Source organism: Barbus barbus (assembly GCF_936440315.1).
Source record: "Barbus barbus genome assembly, chromosome: 31".
Classification (NCBI taxonomy): domain Eukaryota; kingdom Metazoa; phylum Chordata; class Actinopteri; order Cypriniformes; family Cyprinidae; genus Barbus; species Barbus barbus.
In genome coordinates this window covers 7,076,418-7,102,238 of record NC_136759.1, presented here as the reverse complement: position 1 = coordinate 7,102,238, position 25,821 = coordinate 7,076,418, and the positions used below count along the sequence as shown (strand labels likewise).

The 25,821-nt window shown below is 36.9% G+C and overlaps 1 protein-coding gene across 2 annotated transcripts in view; it reads left to right on the top strand.

Annotated features, from left to right (window-relative positions):
* Window positions 1–25,821, top strand: part of LOC306851657 (neurobeachin-like) — a gene marked incomplete at its 5' end in the record, with an annotated part of 296,026 nt that overhangs the window by 207,100 nt on the left and 63,105 nt on the right. For both annotated transcript variants that reach the window (XM_079388064.1, XM_079388063.1), the window contains 3 exons: window positions 18,229–18,346; window positions 19,980–20,082; window positions 25,457–25,572. In XM_079388064.1, the coding sequence (XP_079244190.1) occupies window positions 18,229–18,346; window positions 19,980–20,082; window positions 25,457–25,572 (337 nt within the window). The remainder of the gene's footprint in view (window positions 1–18,228; window positions 18,347–19,979; window positions 20,083–25,456; window positions 25,573–25,821) is intronic.

Below are 25,821 nucleotides of genomic sequence, written 5' to 3'. Positions count from 1 at the left end.
TACTTTTGATTGTTTTATTCATTTTAAAATTGTATTATTTTGTTTATTATTATTATTTTTAAATATAATATGACATTAACAATGTGATTCTTTTCTGTTTCTTTGACTCCTTTTCTTGTTTTTATGTGTGTAGAAGAAGATTTTAATATGTATGAAATGCATTGCAGAGAGTGCTGCAGTTTTTGCATCACTGTATTTAATTAGAATCCTTCATTAATAATCTAACATACTAATTAAAAAAAAAAAAATCACGGGACAACATTAGATAGCACCTCTATGTAGCTAGAACACTGTATGCCGATATTAATAGTACCAGGAGAGTTATTAGCAGATTTGAATATATCAAGAGCTTTAGAGAGTCCTAATTGAAGTTAATAGTCATTCTCCACACTGATATTAATAATCCTATTATTCATTGACAAAAGGAGGTCAGCTCAGCTTTATTTCATCATCATTCACGGACAGTTCTTTACACTGATCCCATCATCATTTTGCGACAGCGGAAGAGAAAAAAAAAGAATAGCAAAAATGGATCTGAGCCAAAAGGCATCGCTAGGTCAAAGCACAGATTATCGAGTGCACTTAATGGAGTGGAGAAGTCAAATATAAATCATATTAAAGGCTATGCCATTTAAGACAAGCAATATTAGTGTGGAGCTCGGCGCTGGTGGGGATTGCATTATACAAGATGGACACTTATTATGACATATCCCTTTCAGCTTCCTGCAAATGGATATCAAAATTGTCATTGAGTTTTCTTCCGAAGCAAATTCGGTTATTCCAGGCAATATGGCCACACTGCAGGGCTCCCAGTTAATTTTCTCTTGCCTATCAGCTGTCAGCCCCCTACCTCTCACGCTTTGAATTCTCTCCCTCCATTTGTTTTATTTTCCATGCTGTATTAGAAGCCTCCTCTCGGGGGGAGTTTGGGAGGACAAAACCCACCCCGTAAAATGCTGAATTTTTTGGTATAGCGGACTAGATAGGCTAAAGCAAAACAGTAACCCTCAAGTGCAAGGGAGAGAGAGGAACGTTGGAAAATTAATCACTTTTTTGAGCTTTGCCATCACCCTTTCTCCCCCCACAGCAATATGCGTTGCTTGTCAGCTTCTCTGATTAATGACGTGCATTTATTTGCATAGATTTAGCATTGATTTCATTAGTTTATTCAAAAAAGGACCTTTTGATTTTAATGTCCTTTAATCCGAAATTTTACGCATTTGAAGATTTTTTTGAGGCGTGTTCACTTAGATGTAGGTGCAGTCACAATATCAGCTATTCTGCATATGTGGGGCAAATTAAAGGGATCATTTGCACAAAAATGAAAATTGTGTCATTTACTTATTCTCATGTCGTTTCTAAACCTGTATGACTTACTTTCTTCTGTGGAACACAAAAGAAGATTTTGGAAAATGTACTGTGCATATATCCCCCTCAATACAATGAAAGTCCTGTGTTGTTTTGGACCCCATTGACTTTCATTGTTAAAATAAGTTTGAAATGTCATGAGGTTGAATAAATGTTGTCAGAATTTTCATTTCTTGGTGAGCTTTACTTTTAAATTTCTATAAACTGTTCAAACTTTCGAAAGTTTCCCATGAAGCATCATTTCCATTTTGTATTCAGCAAACGAATCTCAAAAATTAAAATTGTGTAGTTTCTAAACCTGTAGGACTTACTTTCTTCTGTGGACCACAAATGGAGATATTTAGAAAAATGTATTTGTGAGCTTTTTCCATACAATGAAAGTCCTGTGTTGTTTTGGACCCCATTGACTTTCATTGTTAAAAAAAAAATCCTTAAAATATATATTTTTTGGTTCTGCTGAAGAAAGAAGGCCATATGCGTTTGAAACATCATGAGGTTGAATATTTTCATTGAACTTTCCCTTTAAATTTCTATAAACGTTTGAAAGGTTTGAAGCATCATTTCAATTTTGTATTCAGCAAACGAATCCCAAAAATGAAAATTGTGTCGTTTTAAAACCCTTTATGACTTACTTTCTTCTGTGGAACATAAAAAAATAAATTTTGACAAACATATTTGTGCACCTTTTCCACCTCCATACAATAAAAGTCCTGTGTTGTATTGGACCCCATTGACTTTCATTGTTAAAAAAAAAAAAAAAAAAAAAAAAAAATATATATATATATATATATATATATATATATTGGTTCTGCAGAAGAAAGCAAGCCATATAAGTTTGAAACCTCATGAGAATGAATAACTTTCCATGTAAATTTCTATAAACTTTTCAAACTTTTGAAAGTTTCTCATGAAGCATCATTTCCATACGAACCTGTTTATTTTCATGTGTTTGTTTTCAAGCGGCGTACACAAACCCCAAGCTCGGTAAAACACGTTTAACAAGCGGCCGTCACAAGACACCAACCTCTTCAGCTCCCTGTGATTAATCTTAATGTCTTGGAGACAACCCATGTTTAGAGGTTGAGTCCGTAATCATTCGCTCACTGACCCGATGATACTCAACCAGAACATCCGCTCAACAGCCCCGGTGAGGACAATGCCTTGATACATTTCAAATTAATTATACTGCCCTATTCTGAGAAGCACATGTGCTCAACAGTCGGTTCTGGAGGGTGAAAACAAAGAGAAAGAAAACGAGAGAAAAAGACTGTGCTTTTTTTTCCCAGGTTGGGGGGCTCGGGTAATGAAATGCTGGTGGTTGAAGCCCATGATGAAATTAGGCCATGTAACCCAAATAAGGGATGAAGGCTTCATAATTGCCAGTCCTTGAGATCTGAGGTGCTGGGTGCCAACTGTCAGAGCTGGGCTAATGATGACAAATGTCTCTCTATGCAGATTGCAAAAGGGAGGAGAAAAGGTAGAAGGGGGGAAGAAGCCGCCGCAGGAGAGCAAGAATAAACCGAAAAGAAAGTGAGCAAACTGCAAAGTAAGACAGGTGCTTTCTAGCGAAACATCTCGTGAAGCAGTAAAGAGTAGATCGAGCCTTCAAGAGAGGGAGGTTACTTTTTTAATGCTTTAAAGTATAAGAACAGTCAAATCCATTAGATAAATCACTGCAGAAGTTAGCAGGACAGACATTTAAATTACATTTTTAATCTTTCAACAGTAGCGTTTCTCAATGCACGTGTGACCTAAAACTTTTATTAATGTAGAGTTGCTGCCAAAACAAAACGCTAAAAATACCCAAATCATTTGTAATCCTGCAACTCTCAGCTGCGTATGTTATTGCTCTATCACAAAGAAAGTCATAAATTTGTCTGCACTTATAGGTTAGCCATTGAAAAAGAAAGAACCTATAGTGATGCAGTGAGGTCCAGCTTTCCCCAATTTGTTGCATGAATGGCTTTTTGAAAAGGTTCCCACTTGCTACAAAGGAAGCCCCCCTTTTTGTCTGCCCTCTCCCCATCTGTGTCATCTGTTGTGAGGGGGGCGGTTTCTGTTCGAGGGAGGGGGCGGAACCGAGGGGGGCTCCCTGGTGACCGGGGCCAGTTGTTTTATGGACTCGACATACTGGCGCAGGCAGTTCATAAGTTGCCAGTTCCTTTGTGTAAGACGACAGGCTGACACGTGAGAGGCGACACGGCCATATTGACGTATATAATTTCCATTAATAACGCGGACGAGCCTCCGCCTCGTTTCCGCCTGCTGACTTATACAGAGAATCCCTCCACAATGACATTTAATTGACAATGTGAAATGGAGAGCCGACTCGCTGATCAACGGATTTTGTTGTTCTTTTGTGGAGATGCGGTTTAAGATTTGCAAAATTACTGTAAAAGTGACAAAGTAATCAAAGTTTGTCAACAATTTTGCACAATTTTAATGTCAATACATGCTATGTATGTAGTTATATATACATACATATATATATATATATAGGCCTATATATGTATAAATGATTATTTTGCCACTTTATATATATATATATATATATATATAAATGTGTGTGTGTGTGTGGCAAAGTAATTAGAATTTGTTGCAATATATAATGCCTCTATTACTCATCTAAGAATATATACTGTATAAATTCTTTGTAAAAGTGGCAAAATAATAATTTATGCATACATGCATGCATACATATATATGTGTGTGTGTATATCAGTTATGTATAAATTATGTATAAATTCTTGATGATTCTTGAATTATGTATAAATTCTAGATGAGTAAAAGAGGCAAAATAATCAGTTTGTTGCAAATTTTGCAACATTTATTTTGATTTATTATGCATATCTTAGACTATAGCTCTACAAATCTGTCTGGTAACAGAAGCAGGACTCTGTTTTCCATAATGCTGCGACATATGGAGCTAGTGGCCGGTGTTTTATATTACACGCTCATTAACACCACATGAGCTGTTTTGTGATGCTGACACATAGCCTCAGTGAAGGTTAAAATGATTGATATACTAACCTCTGCTTTATGAGAAAGTCTGATTTCAGGGCCAAATGAATTAGGAAGCTCATTTTATGGTCAGTGGTGCTTTTAAGAGCAGGCAATGACAAAATGACTAACCAGTTAATCGGTTAGTCTCTTTTAAACTAAGCTAGCGTCTGATATTTACATTTTGATAGCCTATAACACGTTGAAAGGGGCAAATTTGTTATTAAATTCTCAGATGACAGCTTGTTTAGGATTGTTGATTGCTAAACTTAAGCAAGTTTGCAAATATGTTAGCATTTTGCTATTTAGTTCCTTTCCACCTGAATCAGATCCCAGACTCAAAGGCATAATACATTCCATTGGCCTCCTGTTGTAGTGTTTTGTTGGATTTTTTGGGGTTCCAGCTTGTGGCGGCTCTCGACTGGCCTCATTACTGTAGCGGTTGAGCCAGTCGCCTTCCATAATCAAAATTCAGTAGGTGTGCAGCTTCTGCTGAAACTCCTGGAGAGGGCAGAGGAAGAGCTGACATGCCGCTTCCTGCCTTGAGGGCTCTCTCTGCACGCTGGAACAGCCCTCGGGCTAAAAGAGCCATCCTGATGACCACATGCTCTCCCTACAATAAAACATTCAGCAGCCAGCTAGGCATCTTATAGTCTGCTTTAAAAAAATAAATACAAATAAAAAAATGAAGAAATTAAGGAAAAATATGACATTATATATGCACAGTACAGTAGTATTTAATTACAATAATAATTATTGTTATTAAAAATAATTACATCTAGTAAAGTAAAGTAAAGTAAAAGTAAAGTCGTGACGTATTGTCAAGTATGGTGACCCATACTCGAAATTGGTGCTCTGCGTTTAACCCATCCAAGTGCACACACACAGCAGTGAGTAGTGAACAAATGCACGCACACACACACACACACACACACACACCGTGAACACACACCCGGAGCAGTGGGCAGCCATGCTGCGGCGCCCGGGGAGCAGTTGGGGGTTCGGTGCCTTGCTCAAGGGCACCTCAGTCGTGGTATTGAGGGTGGAGAGAGCGCTGGACATTCACTCCCCCCACCTACAATCCCTGCCGGCCGGGGACTCGAACTCGCAACCTTTCGATTACGAGTCCGACTCTCTAACCATTAGGCCACGACTGCCCCCCCTATGTACCTATCTACATAGGTAACTGGTGTTATAATCTATATATAATCTATAAAAGACACACATGTCCAATTAACAGTAACATTTAATTTCAATAATTCATAATTCATATTATTATTAATAATAAAGGTAATTTTTTGCATATACATGCATTCATTTTGCTGTTGCCACTATTTTCTCACTATTTTAAGCAATAAGACAGTCAAGAGGCTGCATTTATTTGATTAGAAAACACTAAAAACAGTGATATTGTGAAATAATATTACAATTTAAAATAACTGTTTTGTATTTGAATATAATTTAAAATGTAATTTATTCCTGTGATGGTAAAGCTGAATACTCAGCAGCCATTACTCAAGTCTTCAGTGTCACATGATCCTTGAGAAATCATAATCTTTGCAGACTTGTTTTTGCAGAAATTTATTTATTGAGCAATGTGTGTGTACACACAAACATGGGCAGTATACAATATGTGCTCTTGACTTCTGCACTGTGCAGCAATTCAAATGATTTTATTATTGTGTCAATTTAGCTGTTGGCGGGGCTGAGCGCACACAAAAACAGGCGGAGGTATTGACACCATCTGACGAACGCGGATTATCCGTTTACAGAAGCTGTAATATGATAGGTCAAGGCAAGGAGGCGCTTCCTGTACAACTCCGGCTTGGCGTAATGAATGATTGAAAGGAGAAGAAGAAGCTGCCAGTCGCCGGCAGAGGTGCAGGCTTGATGGCTGCCGCAGAGCTCCGTGGATCCCTTGATCACAGTGGGCTGCTCCCCTTTCATCCGTGCCCACAACTCTGCCAGGAAAAGCTGCTTTTCCTCCCCCCTCCTTTTCATTTCTTTTTATTCCCCCTAATTTACACATTTAAGACATTTTTATTTGCTTATTTGCAATTCTCTTTTTATTTAATTTTTTTTGGGGGCTAGGGAAACTTCACTCCCACTTTCTCTCCGCCTCCCCTCCCTCCCTCTCACTTTCTCTGACTAGGAGTCTTTCTCTTTCTTCTCAGTTTGCCTTTGGGCGATTGTGTAATTTTGGGCGAATGTAATTTCAGGCTCTGTAATTGCAGCGTGTTGTACACCTGCCTGCTATTAATTCTCCCCCATCATTCACTCTCTCCTTCTTAATGAGATATTATTGTAATTATTGTTATTATGGTGTTTGGCGTAATTAACGTGATTGATGTTGGTGCTAGGGGAAGGCTTATTTTGGCATTTGAATAGATGAGGGGATACTCTTCGATCACACAAGACACGACCGAGGTGCGCTGGTTCATTCCTCTAGTCATACATAATGGATTCAGTAAAGTTGAAGGTTATTGTTTCAGAAATATCACATCCAACTATTATTCACGAGTATGTGAACCAAACTGCAAGTTCTGGTTTGAATGGCGCACCGCATGTTGCTGTTTTAAGACTAGACTGGTAAAATGCCAAACAATGGCCAGTGTGGAACTTTGTTTCGATTCGTCACTCGGACCCTGTGAAATGCAAATGTGTCCATCTTTCGAGCTTTTCGAGCATCAGTCCATTTGATCCCAATCCAATTGTTTTGGTATTTTGTGGCTGATGGGAATACAAAAGGAGAAAAGGCAGAAGGCCCAGAGGCTAGAGGTTTTTGTAGTCTCTGTGTGTATATGTATACAAGATATGAACAAATACTGTTTTTTTTTGTGTTATTATTTCGTTTTATTTAATATTATTCAATTTCTTGGCGCTCAAACAATAGAGCATGGCACTAGCAATGCTAAGGTCATGGCTTCGATTCCCAAAGAAAGCAAGAACTGTTAAAAAATGTAAATGTGTACCTTGAATACTAATAATACTCTTATCCCCCAAATTCTCATTCTGCTTGCATTGAAGCATAAAAGCTAGGCAGCACTATAGCTATGTTGTTTTATGTGTATATATGAAATGGCTATAGTCAAAGCAATATTTCTGGGAAGGTGTTAGATACCTGCTGTTTTAATAGGCAGATTCCCCTTGAGGTCTCATTATAGCCCATAGTCTAGGGCAAAAGAACAACCCCATCTCTCAGTTGTATTCCCCTATAGCAGATGTCCTCGCTTCATATTTATATATAACTTTTAGTTGAAACCCTAGTCTGCATTCCATAAGTCCTGAAATTTAGATACCCAAGACTTTAGGACTTAATGAGCAACATATTTCAGGTTGCCTGGAGTTGCAGGGACCCTGTTCTTGACATTGCATGTGAGCGAATAGCAGCGGTTTTTGTTTGTCCTCTTCCCAAGCCATGGATCTTTGAGTGGGTGACAGCCATTTAACGTCACACGACCTGCGTCTCAAGAGCTACCGTCAGGGCCCTCTCCAATCCTGTTAAGTACAATTACCATTCATGCTCTTCCCATGCTGCTTTGAACTGCTCCAGCCCTGTGTCCCCTGCTGAGTTTGGATGTGGACAAGAAACACACATTGTACTATAAATTTAAGAGTTTAAAAAACACAAGTTGTCTTAAAACCTCTTTGATATAATCAAGAAGTTGATGACAGCTTATAGTTTGAGCTCCAGTGATGATGGAAATAACGAACTGTCAAGTGGGTAATAAATAATAATAAATCAATTTCATGTCAATTTTTAAGCTCTACAGAGGCTTTTTGTGAACACATTTGGAAAGTTCGACGTTGTGAGTTCTGTGGCAGTCATTTTATATAATTTAAATATTTCTGTCATCATGTTTCCTCCCCAATAACTCCAGCCTTTCTCCTCTCAGAGTCTTTTGAATGCCCTAATGCATTCAATCGCGTTCAAAGGGAGAGCTGAAGAAAGGACGGTGTATAATGCTTAATAGGTGCTTTAGTAATTCTAAAGTTTTCATAGCTTAATCTGTTCTGAAAAGCTCGGCAGAGAGAAAAAGGCCCTGCAAATGGCCCTCAGAGTTAATTTGATGTGACTTCTGTACAATAAGGCCGGCGGAACGCTAGAAGTCCATTCTGCCACGTTACCTTTTCTTCCACCCTCCTTGGACCCTTGGAAACCGCTGCCTAAATGTTTCATAAGACGGTCTGTGTAAGCCACTCAAGTATTCTCTTCCTACAATGCTTACTTTAAGACTATTATTACACTGCGCTTGAGCCAGAGGAGAGGATACAAATAGCAAAGCTTTGGTCTCTCTTTGTTGCAAGTCTGGGATTGATTTAGCACAATTGGGAGAGTCGTTGTGTTCTAAACACACTTATTGTACGCCTCATTTCTCCCCTTTTGCCTTTGTTAAAGTCTCGGCTTCCATTTTTGTTGATAGCAGAGGCGATTACTTTGGCGATTGCATATGAATGGACAGCTGGTCCCATGAGAACACATTACTTTGAGACTTTGATTGCTAGTAAGAATTTCACTACATTTTAGTTTTGAAAATGTGGAGTTTGCAAAAATAATGGTTCTTCTCAAGTAGGTTTCCCTGAATGCATTCTCCCTTCTGCTATTGGTCAGGGTAACCAATAGTCCCGCCCCCAAACTCAGGCCATTGTTTGAGTCAATGTTGCTACATCAAGCTGCTCTGGTTTCTTAAACAAACAAAGCAAAGTTTTCATGTTAATTGATGGCTCCAGTTGCATATCTTCAAGTAACACACAGTAATGCTGTGTCTGTTGAATGAATCACTGTTTTTGCATTAATCTGTTAATTTAATGATTCAGTGATTCTCTCTCATAAATGAATCAGTATTTTGAAGTTGAGTGAATAATTCAGTGACTCAATCTTATCATTCCTAAATGAATCTGTTTTGAATGAATCAACTGAATGAATTATTCAATTAATCTTTCATAAACACAGTAATTTTGTAACCTGCAGAAAGACTGACTGAAGAATCCCAACCACTTTAACTCAGCCAATTATGCATAAAAATACACACTCCACATTCAAGTAGCATTGATTTAGAGATATGTTTTACACACATGCCTAGCAAGGGATTTTGGAACAGCCCCAGAGTTTCCCAAGCGGAAATGACCGGAAAATAAAGATTTTATCCTACAGACTGAACCTCTCCCGTGTGACTCTCCACCATTAATCAAGATCTCATTTCAGCACAAAATCTCAATCAATGAGGAAATGCCTATGATCCAGCTTTGGGGAACATTTACTCTTATGAGTAATAAATCACTTTATGAACTTGCTGTCTTTTGTATACTCGCATTACAAGCATTTCCCTTTTCAAATCATGGATAGAAAAAAAGAAACAGAAATATTAATCTCTGTATTGGCCTCTGTATGGCCTTATGGGGATTCAGAAGAGACAGCATGACTTGGGCTTCCAGTTGAGATACACATTCACTGATGAACCAAGACAAAGAAGTGAAGCCACTTCTATTTTCATTTTCTTCTACAGAAAAATATCTCTTCCTGTGAGCTTAGCGTGTGTTGGAGCTAGCATGTCTAGGTCACTAACCCTGGAGAAAACAGCTTGCATGAATATGCTGTAATCCAGTGTAATTAGTCAAATAGCCACGCGCCAAGCAGATTGTCACAGGCTGTCAGCTTTGGCAGGCTTGCAAGATGGTCCGCTGTCCCGCTGGCCAGCAGGGATACCACCGAGAGCACATACACGTACGTAACACCCACATGCTTCAGCTTAGCAATCAAACACAGGTCATCAGGGGAGATCATTTTTGTCTGACTGCAACATAATGATCTACTTATTTAATTGTGTATATCTAAAAACAAGATGCATGTCTTAAAACAGTACAATCATTGATTACTCTGAAAAGATGCCGTAAATTGTGCTTACGAAATTGTAATTAATTGCGAGATTTAACTGCAAAACTCAAATGAATTTAGTTCCCCCTCCATCTTGTTCCTTTCAAGACTTCTTCCACCTCCATCTCTTCCTCACGGTGGGGAGCGATATGCAAAGTACATGTGCGCATGAAATAAACACAGTCAAAATAATTATATCAACACCAGTGTTCTCCTCCCACTCCCGAAATCCTCTAGGAAGCATTTGACATAAGTTGACGAGGGTTGTTCAACAGCCCCGTCAACACCGCCTGGAAAACCTCTCCATGCGGCTCTGGATTAGCGAGGGAAAAAGATTTAAACTATATAATTACAAGGGGATCAAGTGCAAATTATCTACCATGCTCAACAGCCAGATTACCCTCCACTGTTTCCATTTTACTTGCCCCTGAGGATGAAAGCAACACCCCTCCCAATCAACGCAGAGACTTCCTAGGATACGCATTCTAGTGCAAGTAGCTATCTTATTGTGCCAAAATATTTTTTTTATATATGAGTGTTTCTCTAGCAGAAAGTATTTTATTTTATTTTGTGGTCTTGATATGGCTGCTAATCTTCAACGTGTGTCTGTTGGCACTGGGGAGGAAACCGTTATGATATCTTTGTGCTTTGCTATAAAGAACATGGAGAAATCTAAAGGGGTGAGCGAGATTCTTGGAGGAAAAAATAATAGATGATGTGAGTTTCACAACAGCCGAGTTCGGGCAAAAGGCTCATTAATTGTACGGTGCAAAGACCCCTCATACTCGCTTCCAGATTAATTTTTTTGTGTAATATATCCATTGCATTGTCTATACACTCAGTGCTGAGTAGATTACTTACAAATTGTAGTCCATTACTGCTCGCAGATTACATGATGAAAGCTGTAGTAACAGAATTTAGGTTACTCATTTTAGATAATGTATTCTGACTACTTTTTAGATTACTTTTAGATTACTTTTTTCATCAAACTTGTTTTAAGATCACCATTAAACGCACCGTATTGATATAAAACAGCAACGAGAATGAACGCATATTATATTTTTTTTATATCAACAGCATAAAATGCATTAAACATCACCATAAACCATTATTTAAACACTTGAACACTAAAAATAATATAAATATCTAATTTGTTTACCTGCATGTCAGTGTGACCATTAAGCGACATTAAACTGTAAATATGCGAATATGCAAACTCCTTCAGACTTGCAAAATCATTTGTTTCATTCATGGTGTAATTGCATGAGGGGTGCCCCCCCCCCCCAATTCAGAACCATGGCTTGCAATGTTATTTACACGACATTTGTGAATATAGTTAAAGCTATGAAGTTATGAATAATTAACTTCCATTGTGTGAATAAAATGTAATCATGTAATCCATGAAAAAGTAACTGTAATCTGTAATTATAAAATGTAAAATACTCTAATTACGAGTACTTGATTTTTTGAATTAGATTACATAATCCAGATTACATTTAATCAGTTGTGTAATGTGTTTGTTGAACATTTGATTTCAAGACCATTGGTCTTAACAGCGATTTTGTCTTCCCTTTGCAGCAATAATAGCTCTGGAAAGGTTTTCAATGTTAGAAACATTGCTGCAGGGATTTGCTCCCTTTAAGAAGCATCAGTGAGGTCAGATGCTGAAAACCCATCCAAAAGGTGTTCAGCAGGGTTCAGGTCTGGTCTTTGTGTAGATTAGGCAAGTTTTTCCACAGCAATTATAGTAAATCATCTGTGTATGGACCTCGCTTTATGAGAATAGCATTTTGATGCTAGAAATAGAAAAGATATGTGCAGTTCTACAGAAAAATTTAAGCATCTAGCATAACCGAAATAGCCAAATTGTTCATTGGGAGGGATCTCTGCGTATTTTTGGATGTGTAGTTTATCTCTTTCAGTTCCATCTTACTGTTTTTGAATGTGAAAGAGCAGTGCTTTGTTTGCGACTTCTCTGTCAGGCTGAAGAGAGGCTATTCATCAGGCCAGCGCGATTCCAGTCATCTTAAGCATGATGAGTCTCTTAAGAAGGGCCATTAGTGTGGGCTCAGCAAATGGACCCCAAAGAAAATTACACTCTGTATTTTTAAAAAGCCCTTAACACAAGCCCTCTCAAGCTGTTTATCTAGATTAGTGTTAGCTGCATGTGCACATATGTATGTGCTTGCGGGGACATTTATAGGCTTCATTCTGCCTATTGTTTCCTTTTGTAGCCATTTTGATTTTTGATGAGCTTCCCGTTTCCCTGCAAACCATTATTTAATGAAAATCAAAATGGCTCAATCGCATGAAGATTCCACCATTGCTGGCATATCTGTTTTCATGGCACGCACAATCTCAAGAGTACGCCCGAAATACGGCCCTTGCAGCAAAACCATTATTGACAAACTGAGTTGGACATATTAGGCAGTGATCTGAGCAGCGAGCAGAGCTCATATTCATCCGTTTATCACCCCGGTCTCGCTTTGCGACTGAAACCGTGTCACCCCGACACACGCTCTCACACACCCTAAATGTATGTTGACAGTGATTATGCAAAAACCACATCCTCTTTCCGGAGATACCTGCTCTGGGAGCCATTCCCCTTTACTGGGGCTGAAAAATGGATTGCGTGAGGAGCGTCCAATGAGAGGCTTCTGATAATCTGAAGGAATTTTAAATTTTGCTTATTTTCACTCCTTAAAGCACATGTCACAAATAGAAGAGATCAGATGGGAAATACAGCCTTTGATGTGTGTGTGTGTGTGTGTGTGTGTGTGTGTGATTTCCATTCAGAGTGTTTTCATCTTTTAAAAGGATCTACAGAAACTTCTGGTAAACAGTTTGAGATACAGATCGATGAATTTTCTAATCATGCTTTAGTTTTATAGTTTATTAGTGTGGTTTTGAAAGAGCTCAGTATTTTTTCCCGCTTTTATTTATTTATTTTTTATAAATCAGTTGTGCATTAAATTATATAAAATTATTCTCACTTATGTTCCAGCTGCCCAACTTTAAAGTGTATTCAACCATTTTTTAATTGAAATGCCAAAGTATGCCAAGGCAATATTTGATCAAATGGTACAGTAAAACAGAAATTTTGTTAAATATTATTGCAATTTAAAATGTCTGCTTGCTATTTGAATATATTTTAAAATTGAATTTATTTCTGATGACAAAGCTGAATTTCCAGCAGCCATTACTACAGTTTTAAGTGTAACATGATCCTTCAGAAATCATTCTAAAATGCAGATTTGATGCCCAAAAACTTATTATTATAAACTAATGTTAAAAACAGTTGTACTGTTTAATATTTCCTGTACAGCCTTTCCAAATAGACACAATTATGTCACGCATCCTTTAAATTGGAACACAGCTTTAGTATATTTGATTACAAACATTTCAGTATTTTTTTTGGAGCACATGTTGACCAAAACCACTAAAATTAGTTTCCTTGTGATGTAAATTAAGGTTGAAAGGGCAGCAGCAACTCTGAGTAAGAAGTATGTAAGCATGAATTTGGCAGCGACAAGGCTAGGTGAGAGGGCACACACACACACACACACACACATTCATACACATAGTGGGCAGACTGGAGTACACCTTGTCATCCTGTGCTATTTCTCGTGAAGCCAGTAGCCAACAACAGCGGTAAACAGTCCAGACCCCCACCTGTTCAGAAACAGAGCCTTTGGTAAAGACTGTCACATACTGTGCTGGTCTTTCCTCTCTACAGTGCCACAGCATGTCTGCTTTAAAACTCAGCTGCCCCTTACAGCAGACACACTGTACCCTGCATGCAGCAAAGGCCATTTACAAGCTACAAAAGTCGCTCAGCCTTTTTGTAACGTGTCCATTACTGCCGTTGAGTGGCAGTGATTGTTTTAAAGGTCTCTTTAATTTCTGTTTAATCTCTTTAAAGGAACAACCCACCCACAAATAAAAATTGCCATCGGTTCACCCATGACATTTCACAGCATTTTTGCACCAAAAACTATTGATTCTCACACATAACTGATCACAGTGCATTTTCACTGAATTAAGTTTACATAAAAACATAAATATATCACACACAGTACAATTGCATGCAGTTTGAAAGTTTGATGATAGTAATAGGAAGAATTAAACTATTTATAAATACAGTATTATAATATTAAAACAACAACAACATAATTATTATTATTATTATTAAACCTCTAATTATTTTTAAATAGTGTCAGGCATAGTCATATAGGCTATACTTTTATGTTTGTTTGTTTGTTTTTATTTTAGATGATTATTATTATTGATTAATTTTAGATGATTATTATTATTATTGAGTATCTAATAATTAATTGTCAATGTAAGTATGAGACATACTCATATGGACTATACATTTATTTATTTATATTTAATGAATTCATTTTAGGTGCTTGACATTTTAAAATGTCATGTAGGCCTACATTAGCTTTGTTTTCATTGTTAATTTTTAGTAGTATTTTTATAAATATTTATTAACATGTAAAAGCTATAACAATAATAATAATAATCATAATCATTATTATTATTGAACCTTTAATAATTTATTTTTTAATGTAAGTACTAGACATACTCATATAGTCTATTCATTTATGGTACTTTTATTTATTTATTTATTTATTTGTTTGTTTGTTTGTTTGTTTGCTTGCTTGCTTTCCATTTGGATCTTGACATTGTTGTTGCATGTATATTTTTCTTTCCAAATGCCTCTTCTTGTGTTCTGCAAAAGGAAAAAAAACAGTCACATGGTGGGAACAACATTTGGGTGAATAAACAATGACAGAAGTTTCATTTTGGGTGCACTGTTCCTTTATTAAATGTTTCTGTGTGCAAGTAAAATGACTGTTAGGCTGTGGGTTTGAAACTCTTTAGCTCATATATACATTTTCTCTCACGCACCACAGGGATTAGTCACCATTCTTGAGATGAGACAAGTGCTCTCACTTTCTGGACACATTTTCCCCTCTCTCATTCCACACACACACACACACACACACACGTTCAGTCCCAGCAGTGGAAGCCTATTAGACAAATCTGCAGAGAGCCCAGCAGAGGTGCTATGATGGCAGGTTGTCAGTGCGACAGACGACCGGCTTTATAAACATATCAGTCATGCTGGCTCTTCTATCCCCGGCCAGACTCAGCACACATTTGACACGGAGAGGGATTGCACTCATCTCTCGAGGGGCTGTGTGAAAAATTATGTCCGGTTTAAAAATGACGGATCTTTTTGATGTATTCACCCCTGTCATAACGTTCCATTCGGCGGGCAGTTCGGGGCGTCCTTTGAAGAATAGGGACGGTGAAAAAGATTTGGCTTGGATGTCATGCTCAATAATAGCTGATAATGCCAACTAAACGAGAAGAATTGTGGGGCCAGTCATCGATAGGGGTCCAGTGTTTACATACAGAATCCAAACTACACTGACAACAAAACAACTGCATATTCCAAAATTGCACCGATGCAATAGATATGTTAAGATGCATCTGTTAGGAAGCTTTTCCAACCCTAACAGCTGCATATACAACAGACATAAGCATCCGGACGTGGGCTAGGTAGCTGTGTGTGCGCTGACAGGCCGGGAGCAGTGAGGTAAAAGCCTGGAGCCTGTTCCTGCTCGGCTGCTGCTGGTGTGATTAGATTGGGGCAGAAGCCTCCAGCTGGCAGGCCTGTCTGGGACCCGGGGCCGCTCGTCCCTGACACTCGTCACCATTGTGACACCTCTGACAGTCAGCGGACAGCCCAGCCAGACAGGTTCATTAAGCCCCATTTTTTACAGCTGGGCCTCTGTCCTTCTCTCTCTCTCTCTTTCTATCTCCGTTTCTCCACAATGGGAACAAAAAGATGGGCGAAAAGAATAACGACTGCACTTTGTCAAAGACCTGTGTGTCTACAGGGGCACTGGCTTGTTGATGTTTGATGTGCCAGCTCTGTTGTTATGACAAATTTTTTTCTGATGTGACCTATTTTGAGACGCTTTTTCTCCAGCAGTATCTTTTGTTGCCGGCTAACCTTTGGCCTGCACTTTGTCACAGGAAGAGACAGGCAATGGCATGTGTAGAAGCATATACATTTGAATATATGTCCACTGAAACAAAAAGTGGTCTTGTATTATTATAATGCTTTTCTAATTAGGGGCAAGTACCTTTGATTGCAAGCACCTGTCACATTTTGTTCAGCAATAAAACAACTACTGTTTCTTCTTAATAATTGTATTGGTCATTAGTAGTAGAACTAGTAGTAGTAGTATTTAATGATTATATTGTTAATTTGCTTGCCATTAATATAATAATAATACTGCCCATTATCATCATCATCATTACTTACATTTATTACTATTATTATTATTATTTTGTTTATCATTAATAAAAACATGTTTTTATTATTATTACATTGGTTGATTTTTATGTCATTGTTATAATAGAATGATTATTTATTTATTTATTTTATTATCATTAAAATATTTTTTATTTGATCATTATTAATAATAATTTTGTTTTAATTTATATTTGTATGGTTAATTTGCATGGCATTAATATAATAATAATAATAATAATATTAACCATTATCATCATCATTGCATACATCATTATTGTTATTATTATTAATTTTATGTTTTTTATCATCAGTAATAATTGTTTTTTTATTATTTTATATGGTTAATTTTTTTGTCATTGTTATAATAATAATAGTTTAATATTTATTTATTATCATTCTTGTTATAATATGTAATAATATACATTTGTTTTTATCATTATCAATAGTAATTATTAGCGTCGTTATTTTTTACTTGTTTGTCATAATATATTAATAATAATAATATTATTGTGTTTTTGGACTTTTTTCTACTATTGTTCTCGCCATTGTTCTCTCAGGTGGAAAGTCTTTGAACCTCTAATACCAAATTTGCCAAATCTAGTTCTAATAACCAATCCACAGTTTTCCATACAACCTGTATCTACGACAGCTTTTTGAGTTTAGGTCTATATCAAAGAGGGGGCAAACCTATCTGTGTAGATCTTTGTTGTTGGTGGTGGTTTGTATGGAGAGAGGGTACCTACGGTGGTGGTTGGTGAGCATTTTGATATAATCCATTTTTAATTAAGCCCCAGAGACCCGGAAGTGACAGGAGGCTCTTCGGTGTCAGTGTCGAACGTTATTCCAGAGAGAAATTAAGCAAGGTCGATCTGGTTGGTGGAAGCTTTCGGTATCTCTATCAGCTTTAGGTGCTAAGCTTACCCCATTCCCATTCCCATTCACAGTTACTGTACACAGTGTGCCTTTCCTCACCTCTGCCCCCACCCAGAATGGGCTCTTATCTATACGCCACAAGGCATTCTCTTTCCTGGGCTTGAAGTGTGCGAGTATGTCCGTGTGTGTGCGTGTGTACCTCTTGGTCCATTAAAGTGGTGGTAGGTGGGGAAGGAGTTTGGCTCATTCTCACTTGTCAAGATGAAGCTCTTGATCCAGCATCCGAGGTCCCTGGGGGTCTCCGAGGAGAAACTCACTAATGATCCCCCTCTTGCCCCGGCCCCGTGTTAGTATTGATTTTTTATGCCTGCCTTACGCCCATAGGGACTGTATTCCAACAGCACGGTGAGAGCGTCGGCCCCACAAGAGAAAGATGTGTCAAAAAAATGGAGGAAAGGTGGAAAGACGGGCCTTTGCATCATCAACAGAAAGCAGCGCCTTTTTAGAGATGCCTCCATTTTGAGATAATCAAAGCTTGTCCTGCCATCACTCAATGGATACCAGCCAGCATTTTTGAGGGGAATGGAATGTTTCGCAGTGCTCCGTCAAAGTGGCTTCATGGCACAATGATTGGAGTGACAATCAAACTGCAACTATGGAATGTGTTTCCCGAGCAACGATCATAACACATGTAACAACGTATTGAAAAACAGTCTGGAAAATCTGTTAGATTGCCATTTGGTTAACGTATCTCTTTCCTTTGGCCTGTGCGTAGGTGCTGGTCTACTCTGAGGGGCTTCACGGCAAATGGATGTTCAGCGAGATCCGAGCGGTGTTCACCAGACGCTTCCTGCTTCAGAACACAGCGCTGGAGATCTTCATGGCCAACAGAAGTAAAACTGCCTTTATGAATACAAAAACAATGGCCGCTCTAAGTACCTAGTTAGTTAATAACAAATAGGTCTTGCAGGGTAGACTTGTGTACCTTATTTAACTCCAAAAGATGCATATTAGTACTTTTTGAAAAGGTACCGCTCCAGTGACAGGTTTTATACATGCTTTCCTGAAAATCTGCTTGGTGAACCAGCTTCAAAAATGGATGACCAGTTTGTTAAGATTAGCTAATGCATTATTAGATATAATCAACTAATAATAAACATTTTTTGACAGCATTTATTAATCTGGGTTAATGTTAGTTTAAAAATTATACTATTGTTCTTAATTTTGTGAGATTGTTCATAACACATTCATGTTAATTTATAATTAGCATACACTACAGTTAAAAATGTTGGGGTCAAAACATCTTTTGGTAACACTTTAGTATAGGGTCCATTTCTCACTATTAACTAGTTGCTTATTAGCATGCCTTAACATACTGGCTGTTTATTAGTTCTTATAAAGCACATAATGTGCATTACCATATTCTACATCCCTAATCCTACCCAATACCTAAACTTAACAACTAACTAACTATTAATAAGCAGCAAATTAGGAGTTTATTGAGGCAAAAGTCATAGTTAATTAAAACTTTTATTCAGCATGAATGCATTAAAATGATCAAAATTAACACTAAAGACAGTTATAATTTTACAAAAGATTATGTTCAAATAAATGCTGTGATTTTGAACTTTCTAAAAAACATATAGTGTCCACACATATTTTAAACTGCAATAATACTTCTCAATATTTACTGTATTTTAATTGGATAAATGCAGATTTGGGTGACCATTAAAGGCTTCTTTCAACAACATACCAAAAATTAATTCTTTTGAACAGTAGTGTATAACTTCCTATTTTAGTATATGCAGAAATTAATAAAAGTATTGTTCATTATTAGTTCATGATACTTAATGCATTAACTAATCATATCTAATCTTTAATGGATAACTCCCCGCACCCCATGTATATTTAGCTCAAAGAAGAGTCTGAATCTTAGTGTGAAATTTGATATCAAATCAATCAAAAAAGCTTTTAAGCCATTTTTCCCCAGATTCAGTGCTGTCAGAGATTTATAGTTCTTTATAGCATACACTCTTAAAAATAAAGGTTCCAAAAGGGTGTTTTTACAGTGATGCCATAGAAGAACCATTTTTGGTTCCCAAAAGAACCTTTCAGCGAACAGCTCCTAAAAAAAGAACCCTTTTGAAGGACATTTTAAAAATCTAAAGAACCTTTTTCGACTATAAAGAACCTTTTCTGCATTTGATAGGTTCCATGGATGTTCAAGGTTCTTCATAGAACCATTGATGCCAATAAATAACCTTTATTTTTAAGAGTGTAGTGTCTTCCCATTGGCCTTGGTAAACTAACATACTTCTGTGCTAACGTACTGAGATTTGTTCTTTTCTTTATATAAGTATTTGTTATTTCCATAAGAATGAGAATAGTGTGAGACTGAACGATCGCTAAGCAGCATTTGTTTGCCTGTTCTGAAGTCTTTGTACTGTTTGTGGAAATGTTTACTAATATTTGAATCTACTGTACCGTAGGCCCTTGTTTAACATGTGACGTCATTCCCTCCCTCAGCGTCCGTCATGTTTAACTTCCCCGATCAGCCCACAGCGAAGAAGGTGGTCTACAGTCTTCCTTGCGTTGGCGTCGGCACAAGTTACGGTCTTCCACAGGCCAGGCAAGTCTGTTTCTTGTTCCCTGGAACACCTGCACGTGGTTGCCATTCAAAATATTGTTCAAAACAATGTTTACTTCGTCTTTATTTTGTTTAAAACTTTAGCATGATGACCACATCAAATGTCAAAAACGATTGATCCTAAATGTACTCCTTTGCTGTGCAACTGTTTGGAATACTTTGAGGTAGAGGTAGTTACTTGCAGCATGGGTGTTTTGCATGTTTGTCCCTGACTGAACCTACCAAATGATACCATATTCTGTTGGTGCTACATCTATCTATCTATCTATCTATCTATCTATCTATCTATCTATCTATCTATCTATCTATCTATCTATCTATCTATCTATATCTGTCTGTCTGTCTGTCTGTCTGTCTGTCTATCAAGCAAAAATTAGAATGAAATGAGAGTAAAAATTAGCATTGGCAAATATTTAAAAAAATATACTGAAAAACACAATATGGTTTAGTGTGTTTTTTTTAAATCCCAAGAATGTCGTTTTCTATCATTTTCCCTCGATATAAAGATATAAAGATTAATATTTGTAAGCAAAGAAAAATATAATTATTAGCATTATAGTTGTGCTGTTGTTATATAAATTATTATTATTAGTATTATCATTATTAATACATCACAGTAGTATTATAATGATAGTTCATATATACATATACATATATATACAGGTGCATCTCAATAAATTAGAATGTCGTGAAAAAGTTCATTTGAAAAAGTGAAACTTTCATAAATTTTAGATTCATTGCATGTAAAGTAAAACATTTCAAAAGTTTTTTTGTTTTAATTTTGATTAGAGCTTACAGCTCAGGAAAGTCAAAAATCAGTATCTCAAAATATTAGAATATTTACATTTGAGTTTCAATTAATGACCATCCCAACAGTATAAATTCCGGGTATCTCTTGTTCTTTGAAACCACAATAATGGAGAAGACTGCTGACTTGGCAATGATCCAGAAGACGAACATTGGCACCCTCCACAAAGAGGGTAAGTCACAGAGGGTCATTACTGAAAGGTGTAGCTGTTTACAGAGTGCTGTATCAAAGCATATTAAATGCAAAGTTGACTGGAAGGAAGAATTTGGGTAGGAAAAGGTGCACAAGCAACAGGGATGACTGCAAGCTTGAGAATACTGTCAAGCAAAGCTGATTCAAACACTTGTGAGAGCTTCACAAGGAGTGGACTGAAGCTGGAGTCAGTGCATCAAGAGTCACCACACTCAGACGTCTTCAGGAAAAGGGCTACCAAGCCACTTCTGAACCAGAGACAACGTCAGAAGCATCTTACCTGGGCTGTGGAGAAAAGGAACTAGACTGTTGCTCAGTGGTCCAAAGTCCTATTTTCAGATGAAAGTAAATTTTGCATTTCATTTGGAAATCAAGGTCCCAGAGTCTGGAGGAGGAGTTGAGAGGCACATAATCCATGTTGCTTGAAGTCCAGTGTGAAGTTTCCACAGTCAGTGATGATTTGGGCTGCCATGTCATCTGCTGGTGTTGGTCCACTGTTTTTTCTGAAGTCCACAGTCAATGAAGCCATTTACCAGAAAATTTTAGAGTACTTCATGCTTCCTTCTGCTGACAAGCTTTATGGAGATGCTGATTTCATTTTCCAGCAGGACTTGGCATCTGCCCACACTGCCAAAGGTACCAAAAGCTGGTTCAATGACCATGGTGTTACTGTGCTTGATTGGCCAGCAAACTTGCCTGACCGGAACCCCATAGAGAATCTATGGGGTATTGTCAAGAGGAAGATGGGAGACACCAGACCCAACAATGCAGATAACCTGAAGGCCGCCAAAGCAACCTAGGCTTCCATGCCACCTCAGCAGTGCCACAAACTGATCACCTCCATGCCACTCCCAGAAGGCCAACAATTCACTAAACAAATTTGTATTGGTCTTATGAAGTATTCTAGTTTGTTGAGATGGTGAATTGGTGGGTTTTTGTTAAATGTGAGCCTAAACCATCACAATTAAAAGAACCAAAGACTTAAACTACTTCAGTCTGTGTGCATTGAATTTATTTAATACACGAGTTTCACAATTTGGGTTGAATTACTGAAATAAATGAAATTTTCCAGGACGTTCTAATTTATTGAGATGCACCTGTGTGTGTGTGTGTGTATATATATATATATATATATATATATATATATATATGTATATGTATATGTATATGTATATGTATATATATATATATATATATATATATGTATATGTATATGTATATATATATATATATATATATATATATATATATGTGTATGTATTTATGTATGTATATATATATATACAGTGGCCTCCACTAATATTGGCACCCTTGATAAATATGAGCAAAGGCAGCTGTGAAAATAAATCTGCATTGTTTCATTCAAAAAATTTACAAAATTCTAACCTATCATTTAGTTATAACAATTGAAAGTGGGGAGAAAATCTCATGATGAAATAAATGTTTTTCTCCAATGAATGTTGGCCACAATTATTGGCACCCCTAGAAATTCTTATGAGTAAATAAGATATTTTTTAGCACACCAGGGTGACTAGGAACATGAAATTGTCCAGCCATGACTTCCTGTTCCACGGGATTATAAATATGAGGCACACAAAGGCCAAATTCCCTTAATCACAAGGAGTAAAACCTAAGAATATAGTTCTGATGTGCAGAACAAGATTGTTGAGCATCACAAAATACAAAGTGGCTTTAAGGAAAGAGTTAAAGCACCGAAAATCCCCATTTCCACCATCAGGAAAATAATTCAGAGGTTCCAATCAACTAAAGGAACAGGACGTGTCGATATCGTCCTAATGCACGGTGAGGAGAGTTTGAGTGGCCAAAGACTCTCCAAGGATCACAGCTGGAGAATTGTAGAGATTAATTAAGTCTTAGGGTCAAAAAACCTTAAAAAAACATCCCCTACATGTTGTTCGGAAGGGTTTCAAGGAAAATTCTCCTCACTCATCCAAAAACAAACTCCAGCAAATTCAGTTATCAGACACGAATGGAACTTCAAATGACACTGGCTTCTATGGTCAGATGGAACTGAAAAAAAGAGCTTTTTGGCAGCAAACCCACCAGATGAGTTTAGTACAAACAGGGATAATAAAGCACTCCATGTCCATGGTTAAATATACTGCTGGATCTTTAATGTTGTGGGCCTGTTTTTCTGCCAGAGGTCCTGGACATCTTGTTTAGACACATGGCATCATGGATTCTATCAAATACCAACAGATAAAAATCAAAACCTGACTGCCTCTGTTAGAAATCTAATAATGGGCCGTGTTTGGATCTTCCACCAGGACAACAATCAAAAACAAACATCAAAATAAACACAAAAATGGGTCACTGAGCACAAAATGACTCTTTTACCTTGGCTGGCCCTGTCCTCTGACCTTAACCCTGTAGAAAATGAGTGGGGTGAACTGAAGAGAAGAAATACTAACATGGAGGTGTGAATCTGAAGGATCTGGTGAGATTCTGTATGAAGAAAATGGTCTCTGATCTCTTATCAGGTGTTCTCCAAACTCTTCAGGCATTATAGGAGACAACTCAGAGCTGTTACCCTGGGAGAAGGACGTTGCAATAATTGGGTGCCAATAATTGTGGCAAACATGAACTAGAGAAAGCATTTATTTCACAATGAGATTTTCCCTCCACTTTCAATTTTTTTACTTCAATGATAGGTTGGAATTTTTTGAATGAAAGATAAAAAGGATAAACAATGCATATTTATTTTCACAGCTGTCTTTGCTCCAATATTAGTGGAGAGCACTGTATATACACTGCAAAATCTGTATATACACTGTGAAATCTTATTGCAATTTCTAATATTGGTTTCCTATTTTAATATACTTTAAAATAGAATTCATTTCTGTGACGCAGCGCTGAATTTTCAGCATCATTACTCCAGTCTTCAGTGTCACACGATTCTTCAGAAATCATTCTAATATGCTGATTTATTATGAGTGTTGAAACTGTTGTGCTGCTTCATATTGTTTTTTTGGAACATGTGATGCTTTTTTCTTTGATTCTTTGATGAATACGAAGTTAAAATTTGCAGCATTTGTTCAAAATAGAAATCTTTTCTAACAATATAAGTCTTTACTATTACTTTTTATTCATTTAACACATCCCTCCTAAAAGTATTAACTTCTTAAAAAAAAAAAAGAAAGAAAAAAAATGTACTGACCCCAAACTTTTGAACAGCATTGTATGTTGTAACACAAAATTTCTTTTTTAAGTAAATGCTGTTCTTTTGAACTTTTTATTAATCAGAGAAGCCTAAAAAAAAAAAAAAAAAAATGAAACGGCACAATGGTTTCCAACGTTGATTATAAATCTGCATATTAGAATGATTTCTGAAGGATCATGTGACACTGAAGACTGGAGTAATGATGCTGAAAATTCAGCTTTGATCACAGCAATAAATTATATTTTAAAGTATATTAAAATAGAGAACTGTTAATTTAAATTGCAATAATATTTATCAAAATAACAGTTTTGTTTCTGTATTTTTGATCAAATAGATACAGCCTTGATGAGCAGAAGAAGCTTCTTTAAAAAATATTAAAAATCTTACTGATACAGTTGTATTGTAGTGATATTTCATATACAGTGTATATATATATATAAACTAAATTACCAACTAGAGCATCAAATATTTTTGCATATATATATATATATATGCAAAAATATTTGATGCTCTAGTTGTTAATTTAGTTGATATGATGCAGAAATGATGGCTTATTATACATTTTAGTATGCCACACTACCCCGGATAAGTGTGAGTGCATATAATTTTGAAAATCTGTCAACTGGTGCTTCATTATATTTACGAATGCATTTCTTGTATCATGGCTAATAAGAAGTACTTTTCTGTATTCTTTTGTTCTTAGTTGGAATAAGTGCAAGGAAGGTGCACATAATTATTCCAAAAACAAGTAAGAAGATAAAAGCATGAAACAAATAAAAGACAGTGAAACATACAAGTCCTACACGTGGATGAGAATGCCTGAGAGAGGTCCGATTCAGGCACAGCACCAGAAATCTCTGTTGCTCTCATATTTTAAGCATGTGTGCTGCGTATACTTCAAGAGCAAAGGCGCATTATGGTCATCTGCAAAGAATCTCTTTTGCTGGAACTGATGCATTCATTACACACCACAGTAAAGAGCGTGACAGCCTTGCGTGTGTGATCTGGTGTACTCTTTTGTCTTTTTTTGGAAGCTAAATGTTACAATGTCATATTTTGAGTTATAATCCATCTGCGGAACAAGCCAAGTCCACAATAATCAAAGTAAATGAAAGCAAATGTCGAGCTGGGCTTGAGCCCTACTTATTGGTACAGTTCTGTGCTTTTTTTTGCAGGCGGATTTCTATGGCCACCCCTCGTCAGCTCTTCAAGTCCTCTAATATGACTCAGCGCTGGCAAAGACGGGAGATTTCCAACTTTGAGTACCTGATGTTTCTCAATACCATTGCAGGTCAGCTCTTATTTCTTTGTCATAGCCAGTTATTTAAATCAAAGCATTTTGGACTATTTGCAATCATGTTCAACACTCTTGATTTGATAGGGATGATAATTTTTTTCCTTGATCAGTGTTTGCACTGAATCTTTTCATTGGACATATAGGTTGCCAGCAAAATTTTATTTTATTAATCGCATCCAAAATAAAAGTGTTTGTGTACAGAATATATTTATTATGTATATACACATGCATGTATATATTTGA